The sequence below is a fragment of the Sebastes umbrosus genome, chromosome 16 (assembly GCF_015220745.1).
Source record: "Sebastes umbrosus isolate fSebUmb1 chromosome 16, fSebUmb1.pri, whole genome shotgun sequence".
NCBI classification, from domain to species: domain Eukaryota; kingdom Metazoa; phylum Chordata; class Actinopteri; order Perciformes; family Sebastidae; genus Sebastes; species Sebastes umbrosus.
This window is the reverse complement of record NC_051284.1, coordinates 30,440,646-30,459,910: the sequence shown is the minus strand read 5'-3', so window position 1 is coordinate 30,459,910 and position 19,265 is coordinate 30,440,646. Positions and strand designations below refer to the sequence as shown.

The 19,265-nt window shown below is 40.3% G+C and overlaps 1 protein-coding gene across 4 annotated transcripts in view; it reads left to right on the top strand.

The window, feature by feature from the left end:
- syt16 (synaptotagmin XVI) overlaps positions 1-19,265 on the top strand; it is a 40,155-nt gene that overhangs the window by 8,071 nt on the left and 12,819 nt on the right. For 2 of the 4 annotated variants that reach the window (XM_037747241.1, XM_037747239.1), the window contains exons 2-3: positions 11,846-12,019; positions 17,100-17,426. In XM_037747241.1, coding sequence (XP_037603169.1) covers positions 11,846-12,019; positions 17,100-17,426 — 501 coding nt within the window. Of the gene's footprint in view, positions 1-11,776; positions 12,020-17,099; positions 17,427-19,265 lie in introns of all 4 variants that reach the window. The other 2 variants (XM_037747238.1, XM_037747242.1) reach the window with 2 other exon arrangements.

Here is a 19,265-nt window from a genome sequence, read left to right as displayed (position 1 = left end):
TTATCTTGCATGAATTGAAAACACACTGCCTCTGCTAACTAACTCCCAGACCGGACAACGCCGTGGTAGCGACCTGTCAATCACCAGGTAGCCCCGCCCTAAAGCATCCCCTGCTTTATGGTCTATCTGACTCTAAATGGGACCATAATTTACTAAATGAACATCATGCTGTATTGAAGAAGACTTGAAACTAGAGATTGAGACCATAAACTCATGTTTACAATGTTTACTGAGGTAATAAATCAGGTGAGAAGTAGGGTCATTTTCTCATAGACTTCTATACAATCAGACTTCTTTTAGCAATCAGAGTAGTCGCCCCCTGCTGGCTGGTAGAGAGAATGCAGGTTTAAGGCACTTCAGCATCGGCTTCACTTTTCAGAACCGGAGGTTGCCGCCTGTTTTCGCCTCACTATATTTGCGTTTTTCCGGTGCTATGTCCACCCTTTTGGTAGCTTCCTCTTGGATGCATGCTTATTATCTGCAGCTTGGTCGCTACGTTTTTAAAGAGGCTGACACAGCAGAATAAGAAAATCTCATATGTGATGAATGTGAGGGATTATTTTTATATACATTTTTTTTTTTTAGGAAAATCCTACTCATTGTGCCTTTAGGTAAGATTTGTAAGACTTTTTACTTGTAGTGCAGTATTTTCACATTGTGGTATTAGTACTTTTACTTAAGTAAATGATCTGAATACTTCTTCCTCCACTGCCGGAGCATTCAGCTGTGTGTTATAGTAATAATCTGTAGGCACACACACACAGTCCTAAAACTAATTATCCACATTAATGAGTGACCTTACAACGAACTGAAAGAAACAGCAGGCGTTCCTTTTCTTCATCGCTAAAAAAGAAGAAAGAAAAAAACTACAAAGCGCCGTGTTCGTCCTCTTCGGGATCTCTCCTTAATGAGCGGTAACAACGTGGCCTTCACCGCCGCCGCCGCCGCTGCTGCTGCTCTGTCTTCTTCTTCTTCTCACATCAAAGTGCTCTCTTTTCTCCTCTGGAGCTCACTTCAAAGCCGGGGTGTAAAAGTCAGCAGCTGCATAATAATCAGGGGATAAGGATTTAGTATTCACACACACACACACACACAAACAACCTTTCACAACCGTGTCTGTCACAGATTAGCGATTGTGAGATTTTCTTTTTATCGCCGTCGGTTCGATCTCTCCATCTCATTAGCCTGATCCAATGCCTCTCATTGACTTCTGGGTCACATCTCCTCCCTAATCCTCGTTTGTGCTATTCATTCATTATAATTTAACACGTTCAACAAACTGTTTCATCAATACTCTCCAACTGATTCCCTGCTGGTGCGATAATGCGATTCACCTTCCACTGAGATTATTTTGGATTAATCCAATCTATAAATGTTGTTATCTACGAGTGAAAGGAAACTGAAGCTAAAAAATGTGCTTTTTTCTGAAGTTTCTCTGATTTTTATTTTTCTTGTGTTTAATTTTTTGAGGCTAATAAACTAAAAACATTCTTAAATCTCATATCATTATCATCATCTACAATCACAACGTCACTAAAAACATCAGGAATCGTCCTCTGTGGGGCACGAATATTACTTATTACACGGCTTTGTTGAATACATGATTCTGATTGGTCAATCACGGCGTTCTATGGTCTGTTATTTCTTTATAGCAGACCGTTGCTATGTATAACAGACTGTTGCTATTTGTAGCAGACCGTTGTTATGTATAATAGACCGTTGCTACATATAACAGACCGTTGCTAGGTATAACAGACTGTTGCTACGTATAACAGACCGTTGCAACGTATAACAGACCGTTGCTACGTATAATAGACCGTTGATATGTATAACAGACCGTTGCTATGTATAGCAGACTGTTATGTATAACAGACCATTGCTACGTATAACAGACCGTTGCTACGTATAGCCGACCGTTGCTACGTATAACAGACTGTTAATACTTATAACAGACCGTTGCTACGTATAACAGACCGTTGCTCGTATAACAGACCATTGCTATGTATAACAGACCGTTGCTATGTATAATAGACCGATGCTACGTATAACAGACCGCTGCTACGTATAACAGACCGCCGCTACGTATAATAGACCGTTGCTATGTATAACAGACCGTTGCTATGTATAATAGACCGTTGCTATGTATAACAGACCGTTGCTACGTATAACAGACCGTTGCTACGTATAACAGACCGTTGCTAGGTATAACAGACCGTTGCTCGTATAATAGACCGTTGCTACATATAATAGACCTTTGCTATGTATAACAGACCGTTGCTATGTATAATAGACCGTTGCTACGTGTAACAGACCGTTGCTACGTATAACAGACCGTTGCTCGTATAACAAACCGTTGCTACGTATAATAGGCCGTTGCTACGTATAACAGACTGTTGGTATGTATAATAGACCGTTGCTATGTATAACAGACCGTTGCTATGTACAATAGACCTTTGCTACGTATAACAGACCGCTGCTATGTATAATAGACCATTGCTACGTATAATAGACCAATGCTACGTATAACAGACCTTTGCTATGTATAATAGACCGTTGCTATGTATAACAGACCGTTGCTATGTATAACAGACCGTTGCTATTAGGGGTGTGACGAAATATCGTGCCACGAAATATCGCGATATAAAAACGTGACGATATGCATCGTCGAGGCAAAAAGCTGAATCGCGATATCAGGGCATCATAGATACTACGTACATACGGGCTCCGGAGCGAAAGCAAAGCTGCAGCCTCTTCCTGCTGCTGTTCAGGGCCTCTGGAAGGAGGCTGAGTACGAGTCATAGCTTTGGGATACAACACATGCGCATTAAAATCTGGTCTGCCCTCGATGAAATTGAACCAATCGCAGCGCACGGCCACAGCTTCAGTTACACTGCGCATGCGTCATACCCGAGAGCCAGCCTCCTCCCAGAGGCCCACACACACAGAGGCCCACACACACAGAGGCCCACACACACAGAGCAGTCAGCGAACAGCTGATCAGAGAGGCCGCGGTGGAGACGTGTTGACACTACGCTTGTTGCTGTTAGTAAGTGCAATAAAACTTCGCAAGTGTAAAGTCAAGATACGCAATTACACCTGTTCAACAAGCATAAACACGATGAACCGGTTAAACATGAAGGAAAGCAACGCTTCAATCTGCTCCGTGTGCAGTCTGTCCTCCTCCGCTGCTGTTTACACAAGCAGAGCGCGTGAGCTCGCCCAGCCTCATGGTCCACCTGTCCAGCCTCATGGTCCACCTGTCCAGCCTCATGGTCCACCTGTCCAGCCTCATGGTCCACCTGTCCAGCCTCATGGTCCACCTGTCCAGCCTCCAGTAGTAGTTGTTTGATTGTTTTCTAGTTTGGGAGCTCGTTGTTTGAAGTTGTTTCTGTGTTTTTTGGGGACTAAACATCGTTTCATGAAGTTGGACTTTTGTCTAGTGGAGTTTAGGAGTCGGTGTATGACATGATCACCAGAGAGGAGCTGCTAGTGATAGGTGGGTGAACAGGTGAACAGAGTATGTGTGCCTGCTGTGGTGATTGTGCTGGTGGCTAAATGGGAAAGAGAACTGTGTGGTATTAACGAGGTTCAGACAAAGTTTTAAAGTCATAAACTTCCAAATTTCAAGTTTTTTATTGTCATGAAGCAGCTGGAATTATTAGATCTCTAATTAAGTAATAATTAAATCTAATTAAGACATAAAATAATGCAGCAGCTAAAATGTAATAATGTAATATAATATAAAATATATTACAATATAATATAAATGTGATGTGTACAGGTGTCAATAGGTAAAATAAAGACGTGTACAATTATAAACAGGTTGTAAAATAAAAATATATATACTGAGAAATAGTAAATATATATAGTAGCAAATATATATATATTATATATACAGTATATATTATATATACTGAGAGATAGTAAATATATATATATATATATATATACTGTATACTGAGACGTGTACATGTAGATAGCAAAATAAATATTTATATCTACATGTGTATTTTAATTTATTTATTTTACTACCTATGTATAACTGTGTGTACATATCAAAGTATGTGTGTATGTATATATATATATATATATATTATATATATACTGAGACATGTACAGTTCTAAACAGGTTGTAATATATATATATTTACATGTGTATATATACATATACTGATACTCCCATCAGCCTCAGCTTTGTTGACTTGTGTGTGTCTATGCTAATTAGTAAATGTTAGCACAATGAACTTAGATGGTACAATAAACATGTGTGTGTTGCAGTGCAAACGTGCAGCTGTTTACCATTATGTAACTTGAGCAGCGTGATAGCATGTAGTTGTTACTGCTCATCCTGTATGAGGACGTGACAAGTAAAACTCTTGAATCCTCAGCCTCAGTGAGCTGCTGGAGACAGACTGTAGACTCCGAAGGAAAAGATGCTAAGGGTCATCCTCTCAGCTCGTGAGTACCTTTTCTGAATTAGTTTAGAAACGGGCGTTGAGAGTATCGATGCATCTTCTGGTGCATCTTCTTAACAGTAGTTAAAGTGGCAATCCTTAAGAGTTCAGTCCTGGTGGATTTAGAATTACTATTTGAATGAAAACTATAGACTTGAGCTCAGAGTTTAGCAGTCTGGAGTCTTTTTGTTGATACATGAACATAGAAATAGAACAGAAAAATTCTATTTCTATGTAAATGAGCTTCAAGTTTTCATAATTGTGTGTATTCTTTGTGTGTTTACAATGGAGGGAAACGAATTTTCCGGGAATGTCACCACAAACGCCCATTTAATAATAATAATAATGATAATAATAATAATAATAATAATAATAATAATGATAATAATAATAATAATAATATTGATAATAATAATAATAATAATGATAATAATTATATTATTATCATTATTATTATTAATAATAATAATAATAATAATAATAATAATAATAATAATGATAATAATAATATTGATAATAATAATGATAATAATTATATTATTATTATTATTGATAATAATAATAATAATAATGATAATAATAATAATAATAATAATATTGATAATAATACTGCAAATATATAAATATTGCAATACTTTCAATCACAATTGTGTTCCCTCGTTTTTCTTTAAATAGTGACTAACAGACATTTATCTAAATTATTACTTAAATTAAATTAACCGATTAGTTGATCAAAAGAAAACAACAATGTTTATAATAACTTTGAAGTAATTTATTAAGCAAAATGCAAAAATGATCTGCTCTTTCCATCTTCCTAAATATGAGAATTTGATGCTTTTCTCTGTTTGCTATCATTTTAAATTAAATATCTTTTTGGATTGTTGGTTGGACAAGATAAGATAAGATAAGATAAGCCTTTATTGATCCCCAGAGAGGAAATTGGGTTGTTGCAGCAGCCTGAGGACATAAACAAATAGAGATGAATATAGAAAGTAAAGAATAGTAACAGGTATATAAAATAAATTGAAATAGAAGTAAAAATAGAAACTATACAAGAGCGATTAAAGACAAAATTACAAGGTAAAAGTGAGAGTCAGCAGGTTTAGTATATGTCAGCGTTAAGATCCTTAGTGTTTGTCTGTATTAATATGAAAATCGAATAGAAATTTAATTAAGTACATAATGCAATAAAACAGTGTGGCATATTAACATAATATAGTATATTATTCTGTAGATGAAACAAGCTATTTGAGGACGTGACAGGCATAGTGTAGTTGATGAGGTTAGTTTGTGTATAGTAGGTGTGTTTGTGTGTTCGAGATCTCTGCATTTCGGATGAAGTGTGTGTGTGTGTGTGTGTGTGTGTGTGTGTGTGTCTGCGTGTGTGTGTGTTTGTGTGTTTGTGTGTGAGTGTGTGCAGCAGGTGTGAGGCCAGACTTTGACCCAGGGTTTCTTCCTGTCCATCTGGATGCAGACAGTAGGAGGCTCTCTGAGTCTCCAACACTGAGCTCAGTGTCTGTGACTGTCGGAGCAGCTGAGAGGGGGAAACTCCACTTTACAGCCGCACCCGAACACACCGTCCAGACATTTACTGTCGCACTGGGTTCCTTTAAATTAATTTAAATAAGATCTTGGTCCTGAAATAGATATTTGTCTTTCAAATGATTCATTTATTGTTATTTATTCATTTAGTCAGACTTTTAGTTGCCAGTGCCCTGTTGCATCCAGTACTCTTATCAACATGGTAGTTGGCAAATGTGCTGCTTTATGCAAATTTATGTATATATTTATTATTGTAAATCAATTAACAACACAAAACAATGACAGATATTGTCCAGAAACCCTCACAGGTACTGCATTTAGCATAAAACAATATGCTCCAATCATAACATGGCAAACTGCAGCCCAACAGGCAACAACAGCTGTTAGTGTGTCAGTGTGCTGACTTGACTATGACTTGCTCCAAACTGCATGTGATTATCATAAAGTGGGCATGTCTGTAAAGGGGAGACTCGTGGGTACCCATAGAACCCATTTACATTCACATATCTGGAGGTCAGAGGTCAAGGGACCCCTTTGAAAATGGCCATGACAGTTTTTTCTCGCCAAAATTTAGCGCAAGTTTGGAGCGTTATTTAACCTCCTTCATGACAAGCTAGTATGACATGGTTGGTACCAACAGATTCCTTAGTTTCCTAGTTTCATATGATACCAATATCTTCAAAACTGAGCCCGCTACAACCTAAAATACTTTATAAATTTGTGTTAATGCGTTATTATCGTGTTAACTTTGACAGCCCTAGTAAAAACAGATAAAATGAACATCAAGGAAACAGATAAATCAGGTCTGCTTCAAAGGACAGGAGCGTCTTCTCTGTCACTGTCATCATCATCATCAGTGTGTAGGTGAGGAAAGAGGAGGTGGTGGTGATGTGTTTTTTAAAGAGAAACTTGGACAGAAGTGTTCTCATGCTGCGTCTGTCATGTGTTAGCCCTTCCAGTCTCTCTGTGGGAGTGAACAGCAGCTGAACATGAAGAAACAGCGTTATTCTGTGTGTGTTTTAATAGGAAGAAAACAGTATATGTTTCCCATTATGTAAAGAAGGTGTAGTGGGTTGTTTGTTGAGCTGTTTGGTGATGTTATGGCCTCTTTCTCAGATAAATGGCTCTTAGCTGGACACCAGTGATGTACTGTGTAGTTTTAATAGTCCGATGCAAGGCTTTCCAGGTAACGGTCGAACGGTTATTGAACCGTATTGTCATGCAGTATGTGAGGATGCTTTCGGTTGTGTAACGTAGAAGGATATTTGTGCCCTTTTCAGCTTTGTCAAGAAATAGATATAAGGAACCATGGGAGGTCCTTCGAGATCTGAACATAAAACTGTTATGTTGATGAGGTTTCTGCGTCTGTAGCTTTTAGACTTCATGTTCTCCTTTCTGTTATCAGTGGTGGAAAGTAGCTTAGTAACTTACAATTTTGACGTACTTAACTTGAGCACTTTATACTTCTATATTTCAAAGGGATATATTGTACTTTTTACATTTATTTGATACATTTAGTTAGTTATTAACACAACAAATAAAATATGATGTATTATTATTGTCTGACCGACACAGCAGTATATAAAGTAATTAACATTAGTTCCACCTTTACCTGCTGCAACGTTAAGGGGACATTAAATGGGACATTCAGTATGATGAGTACTAGTGTGTAACAATCAGGGGGATCTATTGGCAGAAATGGAATATAATATTAAAAAGTATGTTTTCTTTAGTGTATAATCACCTGAGATAAGAATCGTGTTTTCGTTAGCTTGGAATGAGCCGTTTATATCTACGTAGGGAGCGGGTCCTCTTCACGGAGTCCTTCATTTTGCACCGCCAATGTTTCTACAGTAGCCCAGAACGTTTTGGGCCAGAGTCGATAATGTTACCCGCTGCCGTCACTGCCGCTCACTCTCTCTCTCGCTTCACCACTCATTTCCCATGCACACACACTCTACATACTGGCTCTGCTCCAGATGGCTCTAGAGAGGGCCATTCATATCTCCAACAAGCTTGGCACACAGGAGAGGCTTCAGTTGGTTGCAATCTCCTCACCTCACAGCTAGATACCGCCAGATCCTACACACTGGACCTTTAAGTAAGATTTTGAATGCAGGACTTTTACTTGTATCAGAGTGTTTTTACAATGTGGTCACTTAAAGGGCCAGTGTGTAGCATTTCGGGGTATCTATTAGCAGAAATGGAGTATAATGTTCATAACTATGTTTTTGTACAAATCACCCGAAACTAAGAATCGTTGCATTCTGGTTAGCTTAGAATGAGCTCCTCATATCTACATAGGGAGTGCGGGTCCTCTTCATGTTGCTCCGCCATGTTTCTACAGTGAGAACCATGGATGTATAAAGAGAACTGGATACAGTAGGCGGGGTCCCGTTCATTCCTATGAGAGCTGCTCAATGGCACATGAAGCCAAAAGGGCTCGCCTGCCGAGAGATGAAGTACCCGGAGATCTTCCACATCCATCGGGCCCGTCGAGCAGGCGCAGTAGCGTTTCCTTTAACTCCGCCTCACAGACCTCGCTCCAGCCTCGGTCTGGGTCTCATTCACATGAACGGAGGGAGAGAAATAACTCTGGATTCAGCTATTAGTGCGTTTTACAACTTTTAGGACCTAATTATTAAAATAAGGGGAAGTTGATTTACCTCAAAAAAGAGTTATCCGCTGACTTACAGACGTCTCTTTCCCGATGTAAGTCTATGGGAATAAAATGTTTTTGGCCCAACGCCATGTGACGGACACGGTAGTTGTAGTACAGCCGTTTGGCCACTATGAAAGTTGGGATCAACGACCGGCGCTCTTCCTAGGGGCTTGCCCAGAACGTACAAACCAAACACCGGCTCAAGAGAGAGACTTTCACGTTTTTTACCTTACCTGAAGGCCACCGACACGCTACTGCGGTAACGTGAGCCGTAGAGTGCTAAACCGTGGTACAGCCAGCCGCCGTCTACTGATACAAACGCTGGTGCATGTGGAAGGACGGATTAAACCAGCTGCTGTTGTTGCTCATTATTTTGTCACCACACTCAGACTGTTGCTTGGCGATGTGAGTCGATGTTTTCGGTGCAGATTAATAAGGTACATCTGTACAGCGTGGGAGATTCAATTCCTAAAAATGACAGAGAGCAACATGAAGAGTGAAAAAACAAAAAGGTGGTGTATGAAATAAATAAAACCTAATAGTACTACACCCTCTTACACACACACACACACACCTACGCTGCTGAGTCCTTTCTTTGGCGTCGGCTCTCAGCAGGATGTGCTCTCGTCTCCGTTTGCTCCCATTGATTCAGTTCTCTGCACTCTGAGACGTTACCGTGGAAACGGGAGACGGCGACCCCCCGTTATGCATTTCTATTCATCTGTGTTGAGTCTCAGCCGCCTCATTGAGAGCAGAGAGTAGTACGCCTCGTATCACCTCATCTCTCTCTCTCTCTCTCTCTCTCTCTCTCTTTCTCTCTCTCCGTCTCCACATCAGCTTCTTACATCTTCCTCCTCTTGTTTATTTAGTCGCTATTCTGGTTCCTCACCTCAACTTTCATCACTCCTTTCTTTCTAGTCTGGTCCAGATGATGTTCTGCCTCTCTCTTCAATTTCTTTTTAACCCCCCAAGACCAGCTGGAGTGAAGCTAGGGATATCATATGAAACTGGAAAACCTTTGTCATACTAGCTTGTAGGGAAGGATGCTCAATAACGCTCCAAAGTTAGGCTCAATTTTGGCGAGGAAAAACTGTCATGTCCATTTTCAAAGGGGTCCCTTGACCTCTGACCTCCAGATATGTGAATGTAAATGGGTTCTATGGGTACCCACGAGTCTCCCCTTTACAGACATGCCCACTTGCACATGCCAACGCAAAAAACATGCAGTTGTTTTAATGCAGTATAAATGTGTTATTTTCTCCTATTCAAAAAATTATGTTTTTGAATATTTCTGCATACTGGGGTCCCTAAACAGTCTTGGAATTACATAAATTGGGTACAACTGGAATGGGAGGGATTGGGTTTAGGATTTGGAGGGATTATTTATCATATTTATTAATTCTGTGTGGTAAAAAACGGTTAAATTTAGCACCAAATCTGTGTAACAAATGGTGTCAACTCAAAAATTGCTGCAACAGTTCATGAGACATAATAGAGCATGGAAATGGAAATCATATACTTCTATCATAATGTTCTAAACCCTTATACACTCTCAAAATGTATTTTAATTCCTACTAAGTTGTTTACATGGCTAATGAACATGAATATTCCACTAATATTCCCGTTTACATGCAGCCGTAACGTCCCTATGACGTCATGCTGACCTACAAACAACACATTTGTCTTTTTCCCTATTCCTACCATGATCTATTGCAATATTGTTTATTATCCTCTTATACAAATTTGTTATACAATATCCCATCAGTACGCATTTATAGTTAAGCTATTATTCATCAGAATGTAACACGTCGCTCACTTGCACTTTAATTACAATCTGTATATATGTATATGCCTATGTACATACACCGATATATCCTCATTTGTATATATTGTCTTATCAGCACTTTACTAGTTTGCACTCTGGTTAGATGCAAAACTGCATTTCGTTGCACTTGTACTAGTACTATGTGCAATGACAATAAAGTTGAAGCTAATCTAATGTAATCATCATCATCTGGTCCATTTGAGGAGCTCAATGCATCCTCATCACCGGAGCTGGTGAATCCCACGCCCACGACATTCTCCGCTGTGTTTGACAGTACCATTTTGCTTCTTTGCATAAAAAAAATCTAAGTTTTCCACCGGTGGCGAACTCAGCCTCCCTCTTTCATTCCTTCAACCACCTTCTTGAAAAGGTCGGCTTTGTGATATTTGTGCAAATCCAAAAAACTGTTGATATCCACGTCTTTCATAATGTTTAATAGTAGGTGTGTTTCTCCTGCTTTTCTTTTGGGCATGCATCTCTGCAAACTGTCGGCTAGTTGGTTTGTGTTCAACGCACAGAGCTGGACGTAAGAGGTCGTGTCTCACAAACTGACGTAAAAACCCCATTTGAGACGCATATTGTGAATGTGCTGTACACATGTCCAAATAATGCTCCTAAAACCTGAATAACATCAGTATATTATACATGTCTTAACCTGAAAATGCTCCATTCAGAATATCCAAACAGAATATGTTGTTTACATGACCCGTATCAAATTCACAATATTGTCATATTTGGAATAATAGTGGAATATTAGTGTGCATGTAAACGTAATCAATGACGTCATCTCCTCACTTTGCACATACACATTGTTGGTACACGTTGGTCCACGACCAGTCAAGGCTCGCCGTCTTTCCTGACCTAGGGATGTCTTTGGGAAGGAGGTGATAGGGACCGACTTCCACGAACAAGAATATAAACAAACAATAGCTGAGCGGTGTGTTTGATGCCGGCGGCCTTGTGTTTGGAAAAGCCTAAAAGAAGAAGAAGAATAAACGTCTGTGACCTTTCCCTTGTTTGACAGTTTCACCTGCAGCAACACACACAGAAAATGTCACAGTAAAGGAAAAACATGATTATTATCTTGGCAAACAGTAAATTCATTTGATTTATTGTATTTATTTTTGAGCAAAGCAGCGAGCTGCTGGTTCAGCCAACCCAGCTGTTTTTACACTGACTCACTGAGGCACTGAGGGTAACTCAAATACTAAAGTATCACTCGTTCTGTCTGTGTGTATCACATGTACCATGCGTACTGTGTGTGTGTGTGTGTGTGTGTGTTTGTGTGTCCAGACTGTCTGTTTGTGTGGTCTGATCAGTGTGTCATTGTGTGTCCTCTCTCCCTCTCCCTCCTCCTGCCAGTCCCCCCAGAGGCCATCGGCTTCCTGTCGGCGGTGGGTGTCTTCATCGTGGCGTTGGCCGTCCTCTTCCTCTTCATCAACAAGAAGCTGTGTTTCTCACGCGTCGGCGGAATGCCCTGCCTGGAGAATCATCGCCAACGGAAGAAGATACGACTGGGAGTCCGCCAGGGGCTCGGTGAGTGACATCTGTTTACACTGACCAGACGGATAGCTGTTAGGAGTAAAGGTGGAAGTAGTCCGTCACAAAACTGCTTCAAAAAACATGCAAGATAGTTCAAAACTGTTTCTTCAGTTTGTCTCTTGCACCTCCACAATTCAGTTCCAGTAATTCTACCCGGCAACACGGGAGTATACATACAACCCCACTTAAAGAAAATCCAAACTAAACCGTTCAGTTATTTCCAAACTAACCCCAGCTAACGTTGAATCAGCTAACCCATTCACATTATTCATAACCTTATTGATAAGCATACTTTGAGAACCTACGTCACTGCTTTTTTGCACGAACAGCTGAGTGGGCATTTTCGTTTAAGTTTGTGGTTAGCCTAGCTTTCACGCTACAGTTTTAATCTTACCAGAGGTAGAGTGAAACACCAATTAGCTAGAATGATAGTAGGGTTGTTAGTAATTAACCGTTTAACCGTTAACCGACATTAAGCATTTTAACCGATTAACTCTATTGGTTAAAACGGTTAAAAGAAATGTTTATAATTAATTAAAAAGCTTGAGCGCAGCGGAGGAGTTGTAATTTCGTAGCATTTATTCACCGACAAATAAACTGTACACACACTGCTACACCTACGTTCACAGCTAGACACCAACAACCTCACACACACGGTCTGTCAGTCACTCTTCAAAGTTGTATGATTATTTCCATGCATACACGTCTCTCCTGCTGTCCTACAGAGTGAGAGTAAATGTCGATGCCATTTATTAGTTATTTTAAAACTCAGGAAAGGTAGTTATTAGAGTTTATGGCGTGCTGAGGGCGTTCCTGCTGGCATTTTTAGACACTAACCGTGTCCCTCGCTCATGAATATATCTGTAGTTTTTCTTTTCTGCTTCTAATGCTCTCCACCTCAGCTCTACCTTTTCTCTTTTTCTTGTTCTGTCTTTTACCTGTGCTCACGTCTCGCTTACGTCTCACTCACGTCTCGCTCACGCCTCGCTTGCGTCTCGTTCACATCTCGCTCACGTCTCGCTCACATCTCTCTCACGTCTCGCTCACATCTCACTAACGTCTCTCTCACATCTCGCTCAAATCTCGCTCACGTCTCTCTCACATCTCGCTCACATCTCGCTCACGTCTCGCTTACGTCTCGCTCACATCTCGCTCACATCTCGTTCACGTCTCTCTCACATCTCGCTCGCGTCTCGCTCACGTCTCGCTCACATCTCGCTCACATCTCGCTCACATCTCGCTCATGTCTCGCTCACGTCTCTCTCACATCTCTCTCACGTCTCGCTCACGTCTCACTTCCAGAGGAGATTTCCAGTAACACATCGGAAAGATATCTCACATCAAGGTTAATTTAGGAGCTGGAGTTTGCCCTGTTCTCATGGAGCTCTAGATGTTAACATTTCCTCCTTTTTTCAGCATTTTAACTCGCGAGGATTCGCACAAAACAACGCCATAATGGCCGTTTCAGACGGCTTCTTTTTATGTTGACTTCCAGTCAGACTCGGAAACAAGTGTCTGAAAAGATTCATGTAAAAATAAGGTTTTTTGTGCAAAGCTTGCCCTGATATATGTTTTTTTGCACGAATCGGAGGAGGCGAGTGTAAAGTTAGCCACAGAGCCACAATATACACATTTATGGGAAATATTCCAAGTTTAAATAAACCAGAATTTTTCCTTCTGCAGCTGTTGCTTTCTAGTCGAGGTTCACCTTTTATATAAGCTGAACCATCTCAGTAGGAGAGACGTGACTCCTGTAGCATTATGACTCCAATTAAACTCTCCAGTAGCGGAGAGAGAGAGAGAGAGAACGTGGGTGAGTTTGTATTTGTGCAGTGGTTTCTGTGGGCGAGTGTGTACGTATGAGAGAAAGAGTTGAGTGAGTCAGCCATATACTGATACAAAGCTCTGCAGCAGCTCACAATGAAAATATTAACATTACACAACCTTGAAGGAAAAATTCAGCAAAGAGAGAGAAAGAAAGAGAGGAAAGGGCACTCAGTTTCTATTTTTTATTCTCTCGTTCCGTCACCCAGTAAAACTCTTTCTTTCCTCCCACTTGTCAAACACTGAACGCCCAGAGCAAAGGTTGTAAAGGGAAACAAAAAATGTTAAACTAAAGGATCACACCGCTGATTTTACATGTTGGATTAAAGCCACCGACTGCCTCCGAAGCCCTCGGGGTCACAGTTTGTATGATTCATTGCTTTATTTGTGACAAAAACTAGTTTTAATTAACGCTTTATTTTACCGCTCTGTAATTTCATAATAGTTTCGTAGGAAGTTACCTGTAGCTCGATAGCCTGCTAAGTTAAAACAAAGTGTGTTTGAAGGGGTAGTTCCACCATTCTGGGAGAAATCCTGGTGTGTCTTATGTATTCAAATCCGAACATTCAAATTTTGGTCTAAGTATATTTTAGCGTCAAATATCTGACACAGGTTTCTGCATGATGACGCTGCTATATGTACAGTATATATAAACATCCTTATAGTCAGGGTTTTAAAGCTGAAGTGGGTAGAAATGGAGGAAATTTTTTTTTTTATTCTTTTTATTTCCTTTTAACAGATACAGTTGTACATCACAATCACGTTTTAAGACACAACAGGGTCTTTAGGAGGCAGTCCGTGAGCTTCAGCATCCCCTCAATGTCCATACATTGTTCCATTAAGTAGGGATGAGTCATATTTTTCGTCCATAGGCCCAGAGAATACATAAATGTTCAAGGAGAAACAAATAACATGTTTATTTATACTTATATTAGGAGAGAAGAGAAGAGAAGTATGAGAGATAAAGTTAGAAAATTATATACAAATAATAATAAACAAAAAAAATAAAAATAAATAGGGAATAATATAATAAATAAATAAAATAAAAATAAAGAGAAACAAAGTAAATAGTGATAATAAATCACAACAAAAAAAAAAATGAAATGGAGCAAACATGATTAAAAAAAGTAATTTTTATAAAACAGTAGTGCATGAGACATGTAATCTGAAAAAAATCATGTGCCTCTATGTCCTCCGCTGGCATCTGCAGGATTTCACAGACAGGAGGAAAACAACCAATCAGAGCCGACGGCTTGCCGTCCCCGAGCAGCTGTCAATCACTTGCAAACTCCGACGAAACGGTCAAACTAATAGCGCTGATCAAATATGAATCAATATTCTGTTACTGTAATGCCTATTTCTCTCCTCAGATGTTTCCAGAAACATCTTGTGGTGCACGGTTTAGCTGTAAAATGAGAAAGTTTGTGACCCGGCAGCTATGTTGAGATCAGTTGAGGGAATACCAAGCACCGCCCACCAGCCGGAGCACAGCCAATAGGAACGCTCTCTCTCTCTGAAATGACCTGTGATTGGTCAGAGTCTCACATCAGCTTGTAAAATACTGTGATGGGCTGAGGAGGGTAAATCCTGCACATTTAATTCAGTCTGTGAGTCTTTTTAACTCAAAGTTTGGTAGCTTTGTTTCGCTTTATAATTAACAAACAAAACTTAGAGAAAGAGAAAGTCCCTCTGCCGACAGCAGGCAGGTTGAATCCAGGTGGAGGCTGTGAGTTTAACGCTGAGCAAACACCGTGCTGGTTTGTTGGTTCTCACCTGCAGCAGGTGGAGTCTCTGGTATTTCCAGTTGGCTTCCTGAACAAACAACACATCCTGTTTGGAGTCAGCGGACGAGGTAGGGGTAATCTTATGTTAAGTTATGTTTACATTATGTTTAATATGTAAAAATGCAGCTTTAACCTTGAACTTATGGGCTGATCTTATCCTCCTTCTGAAGCTAAATAAACTCTTTAAAAAGCCTCTTGAATCAGCTGAAAATGCATCGTCACAAAGCTGAAAACAGGGCTGACGTGGTTCTCACAGCAACGATACTTTTACTTTAAGTACTTTTTGCGGATACACACTTTTACTTCAGTCAGGTTTTGAATGCAGGACTTGTAGTGGAGTATTTCCACAGTGTGTTTGTAGTACTTTTACTACTAATAGTAGTACTTTTACTGCAGTAAAGGATCTGAATACTTGCGTGCAATCACATTGAGCCACATTACTCCACTCTGGAGAGCTTCCGCCTGTGAAAAGCTTCAAGTTAACGGAGCAATGAGCCGCTCGCTCTGAGTGGGCGAGCGGCGGCGGTGGCAGCTTCCTTGCTCTCTGTAGGTAACCATGGCGACCGCTCAGGTAGAGTGACCTGCACTTTAGAGAGGAGGGGCTGGTCGCTCCGCCGCCACGTCACTCATTCAGCTGTTGCTATCCAATTATGGTGAAATTATGATGCGAGTGGAATGACCCTCGGCTCTGTGAAACGGGTTTATGTGTTTCAGCAGAAAGAGACGGAGAGAGAGAGAGACAGAGGGTTTATATGTGTCCTCACGTACTTTATGAGCATTCACGTCTCATAAAGGAGCGATTATTTGACCAACACTAAATGGCTTCAACACAATGAACCTGTGAGCTGGTTGTTAGTGTTGAAAATCATTCAGACCTGCGTTGAATTTAACTCTGAGTCTATTCACACACACAGAATATCGTTAGGACCAAAGACATCAAAGTGTTTTTAATGCTTTCTTTCAATCTGGATCTCCTCTCCTCTCCTTCTTCCTTGTTTCCTCCAACCCTCTCTTTTCATTTCTTCCTTGTTTCCTCCTCTCTCCCTTCCTTTCTTTCCTCCTCTCCTCTCCTTTCTTTTTTTGTTTCCTTCTCTCCTCTTCTTTCTTCCATCTGTCCTCCTCTCCTTTTCTTTTCTCTCGTCCTTGTTTCCTCCTCTCCTCTCTTCTTCTTTCTTCCTTGTCTCCTCCTCCTCTCCTCTCTTCCTTTCCTCCTCTACTTCCTTGTTTCTTCCTTTCCTTTCTTCCTTGTTTCCTCCTCTCCTCTCCTTTCTTCCCTGTTTCCTCCTCTCCTTTCCTTTCCTTTCTTCCTTGTCTCCTCCTTGCCTCTCTCCTTCTTTCTTCCTTGTCTCCTCCTCCTCTCCTTTCCTTTCTTCCCTGTTTCCTCCTCTCCTTTCCTTTCCTTTCCTTTCTTCCTTGTCTCCTCCTCTCCTCTTCATTTCTTTCTGGTTTCCTCGTCTCTTCTTTAGTCTTCTACTCCTCTCCTCTCCTCTCGTCTCCCAGCTTCTCCTCTTCCTCACCCCGTGTGTTTCCCTGTGTTTATCTCCCTACAGTGAACAGCTACGGTGACAACGACGACGAAGACGACGACGTCTCCAGCTCCGACAGCGAAGACGAGGTCCTGAAGCAGTTCGAGATCACCGTGTCGCGTTCGCAGAGTTTTCGTAACACCGCGGCGGGAAACAGCGGCGAAAAGCAGCAGACGCAGCCGACGCAGCTGTCGTTGGGCCGACGCCACAAATTCACCCGCCTGTCGGACCAGGAGGAGGGCAGCACCGAGCCGTCGGACTGTGAAGGTGAGCTACCGACATCTCCCCTAACACGCTGTTCTCATCTGCACACATTACAGTAGCTTTGGGGGATATTACAACCTGCTGTATGTCCATATACAGCAGGTTGTTTTGAAGCTTCAAGTTCAGCATTTTGGTCGTCGCCATCTTGGTTTTTTGCAACCAGAAGTGACACGAGAGGGAGGAGCTAAGTACAACTCAACGCTGAATAAGACATTTTTAGGCCACCAAAATGTCATAATTAACTTTGATTAAGTGAAAACACACTGTGAAAGGGTTAAAGTTGTAAGACGAAAACACGGACAACTCCCAGATCGAACAACATTTTTCAGAATTTTTTTTTCAATTTTTTTTTCCAGAATCTTTTCAGACTCTTTTTTTTGGACATTTTTCAGACTTTTCTTTTTTTTTTTTTTTTTGACTTTTTCAGACTTTTTTCAGACCTTTTTTTTGGACATTTTTCAGAATTTTTTTTTCAAACTTTCTTTCCAGACATTTTTCAGAATTTTTTTTCAGACTTTTTTTGGACATTTTTCAGAATTTAATTTTTTGGAAGTTTTTCAGAATTTTTTTTTCAAACTTTTTTTCCAGACATTTTTTAGATTTTTTTTTATTTTGTACATTTTTCAGAATTTTTCAGACTTTTTTTTCAGACTTTTTTTTTTTTACTTTTTTCAGACTTTTTTTCGTCTGAAGTGGACGTAGTCACCGCCGTCGCCATTTAGTTTTTTTTTACAACCAGAAGTGACACTAGAGGGTGGAGCTAAGTACAACCAAACACTGGATAAGACATTTTTTAAGCGACCAAAATGTTATAATTAACTTTGATGAAGTGAAAACACACTGTGAAAGGGTTAAAGTTGTAAGACGAAAACACAAACAACTCCCAGACCGGATAACGCCGTGGTAGCGACCTGTCAATCACAAGAAAGCCCCGCCCTAAAGCATCCCCTGCTTTATGGTCTATTTGCCTCAAATGGGACCATCATTTACTAAATGAACATCATGCTGTATTGAAGAAGACTTGAAACTAGCGATTGAGACCATAAACTCACTAGGGCGGCTACCTCTTCGTCGATTAGTCGACTAATTGGTCATTTTTGTATGGAGGCCGGAACCTGCCAAAATTTAAAAATAAATGAATGAATGACTCGATAAATAAATAAATTTTATTAAATTTGTAATATTATTTTTGCTACATTTAATGACATATTTATTTATTTCTTGAGTCATTTATTGATTGATTTTGGATTTTGGCAGGTTTCGTCCTCCATAGTTGTTTTGGTCTTTGTCGACTAACATTTCTTTAGTTGTTTAGTTTACTTTTTAGGCTGATTTACTAATTTCCAAGAAACTTATGAGCACATCTTTGGTAAACACAAAGTTTAAAGTGGTGCTTTGGTGTTATTCTTTGTGGAGAAACTCAGTTTTACAGATCTGTGGAGTAAATCAACTAATCGATTAGTGTAAGATTAGTGAGAATGTAGTCCTGGTGAATCTCAGACCAGTTTTAACTAATGTTTCGGGCCTGGTTTGGTCTCCCAACTGCTTGGGGAAAAACACTGTCTTTGTCTCGCTAAAATGTTTGCTAAAACGTTTATATGAGAAAGGTCAGCGAGAGCGAGAGTGTCGTTTGTCAAACTAGAGACCTGAAACTCCAACAAACCAGCAAGATCCTCCACTAATCCATCCCGGTGTCAATGAGCCAAAAGGCCCCAAATAATGTTTTTAGTGCAGATTAGAGGCTGTAAAGAGCTCAGGGGGGCTCAGTGTGATTGGACCGCTGTGGCTGGATGTCAGTGTGGACACAGCAGCATTAATTAGGACACTTGTTTGTAGTCGGTT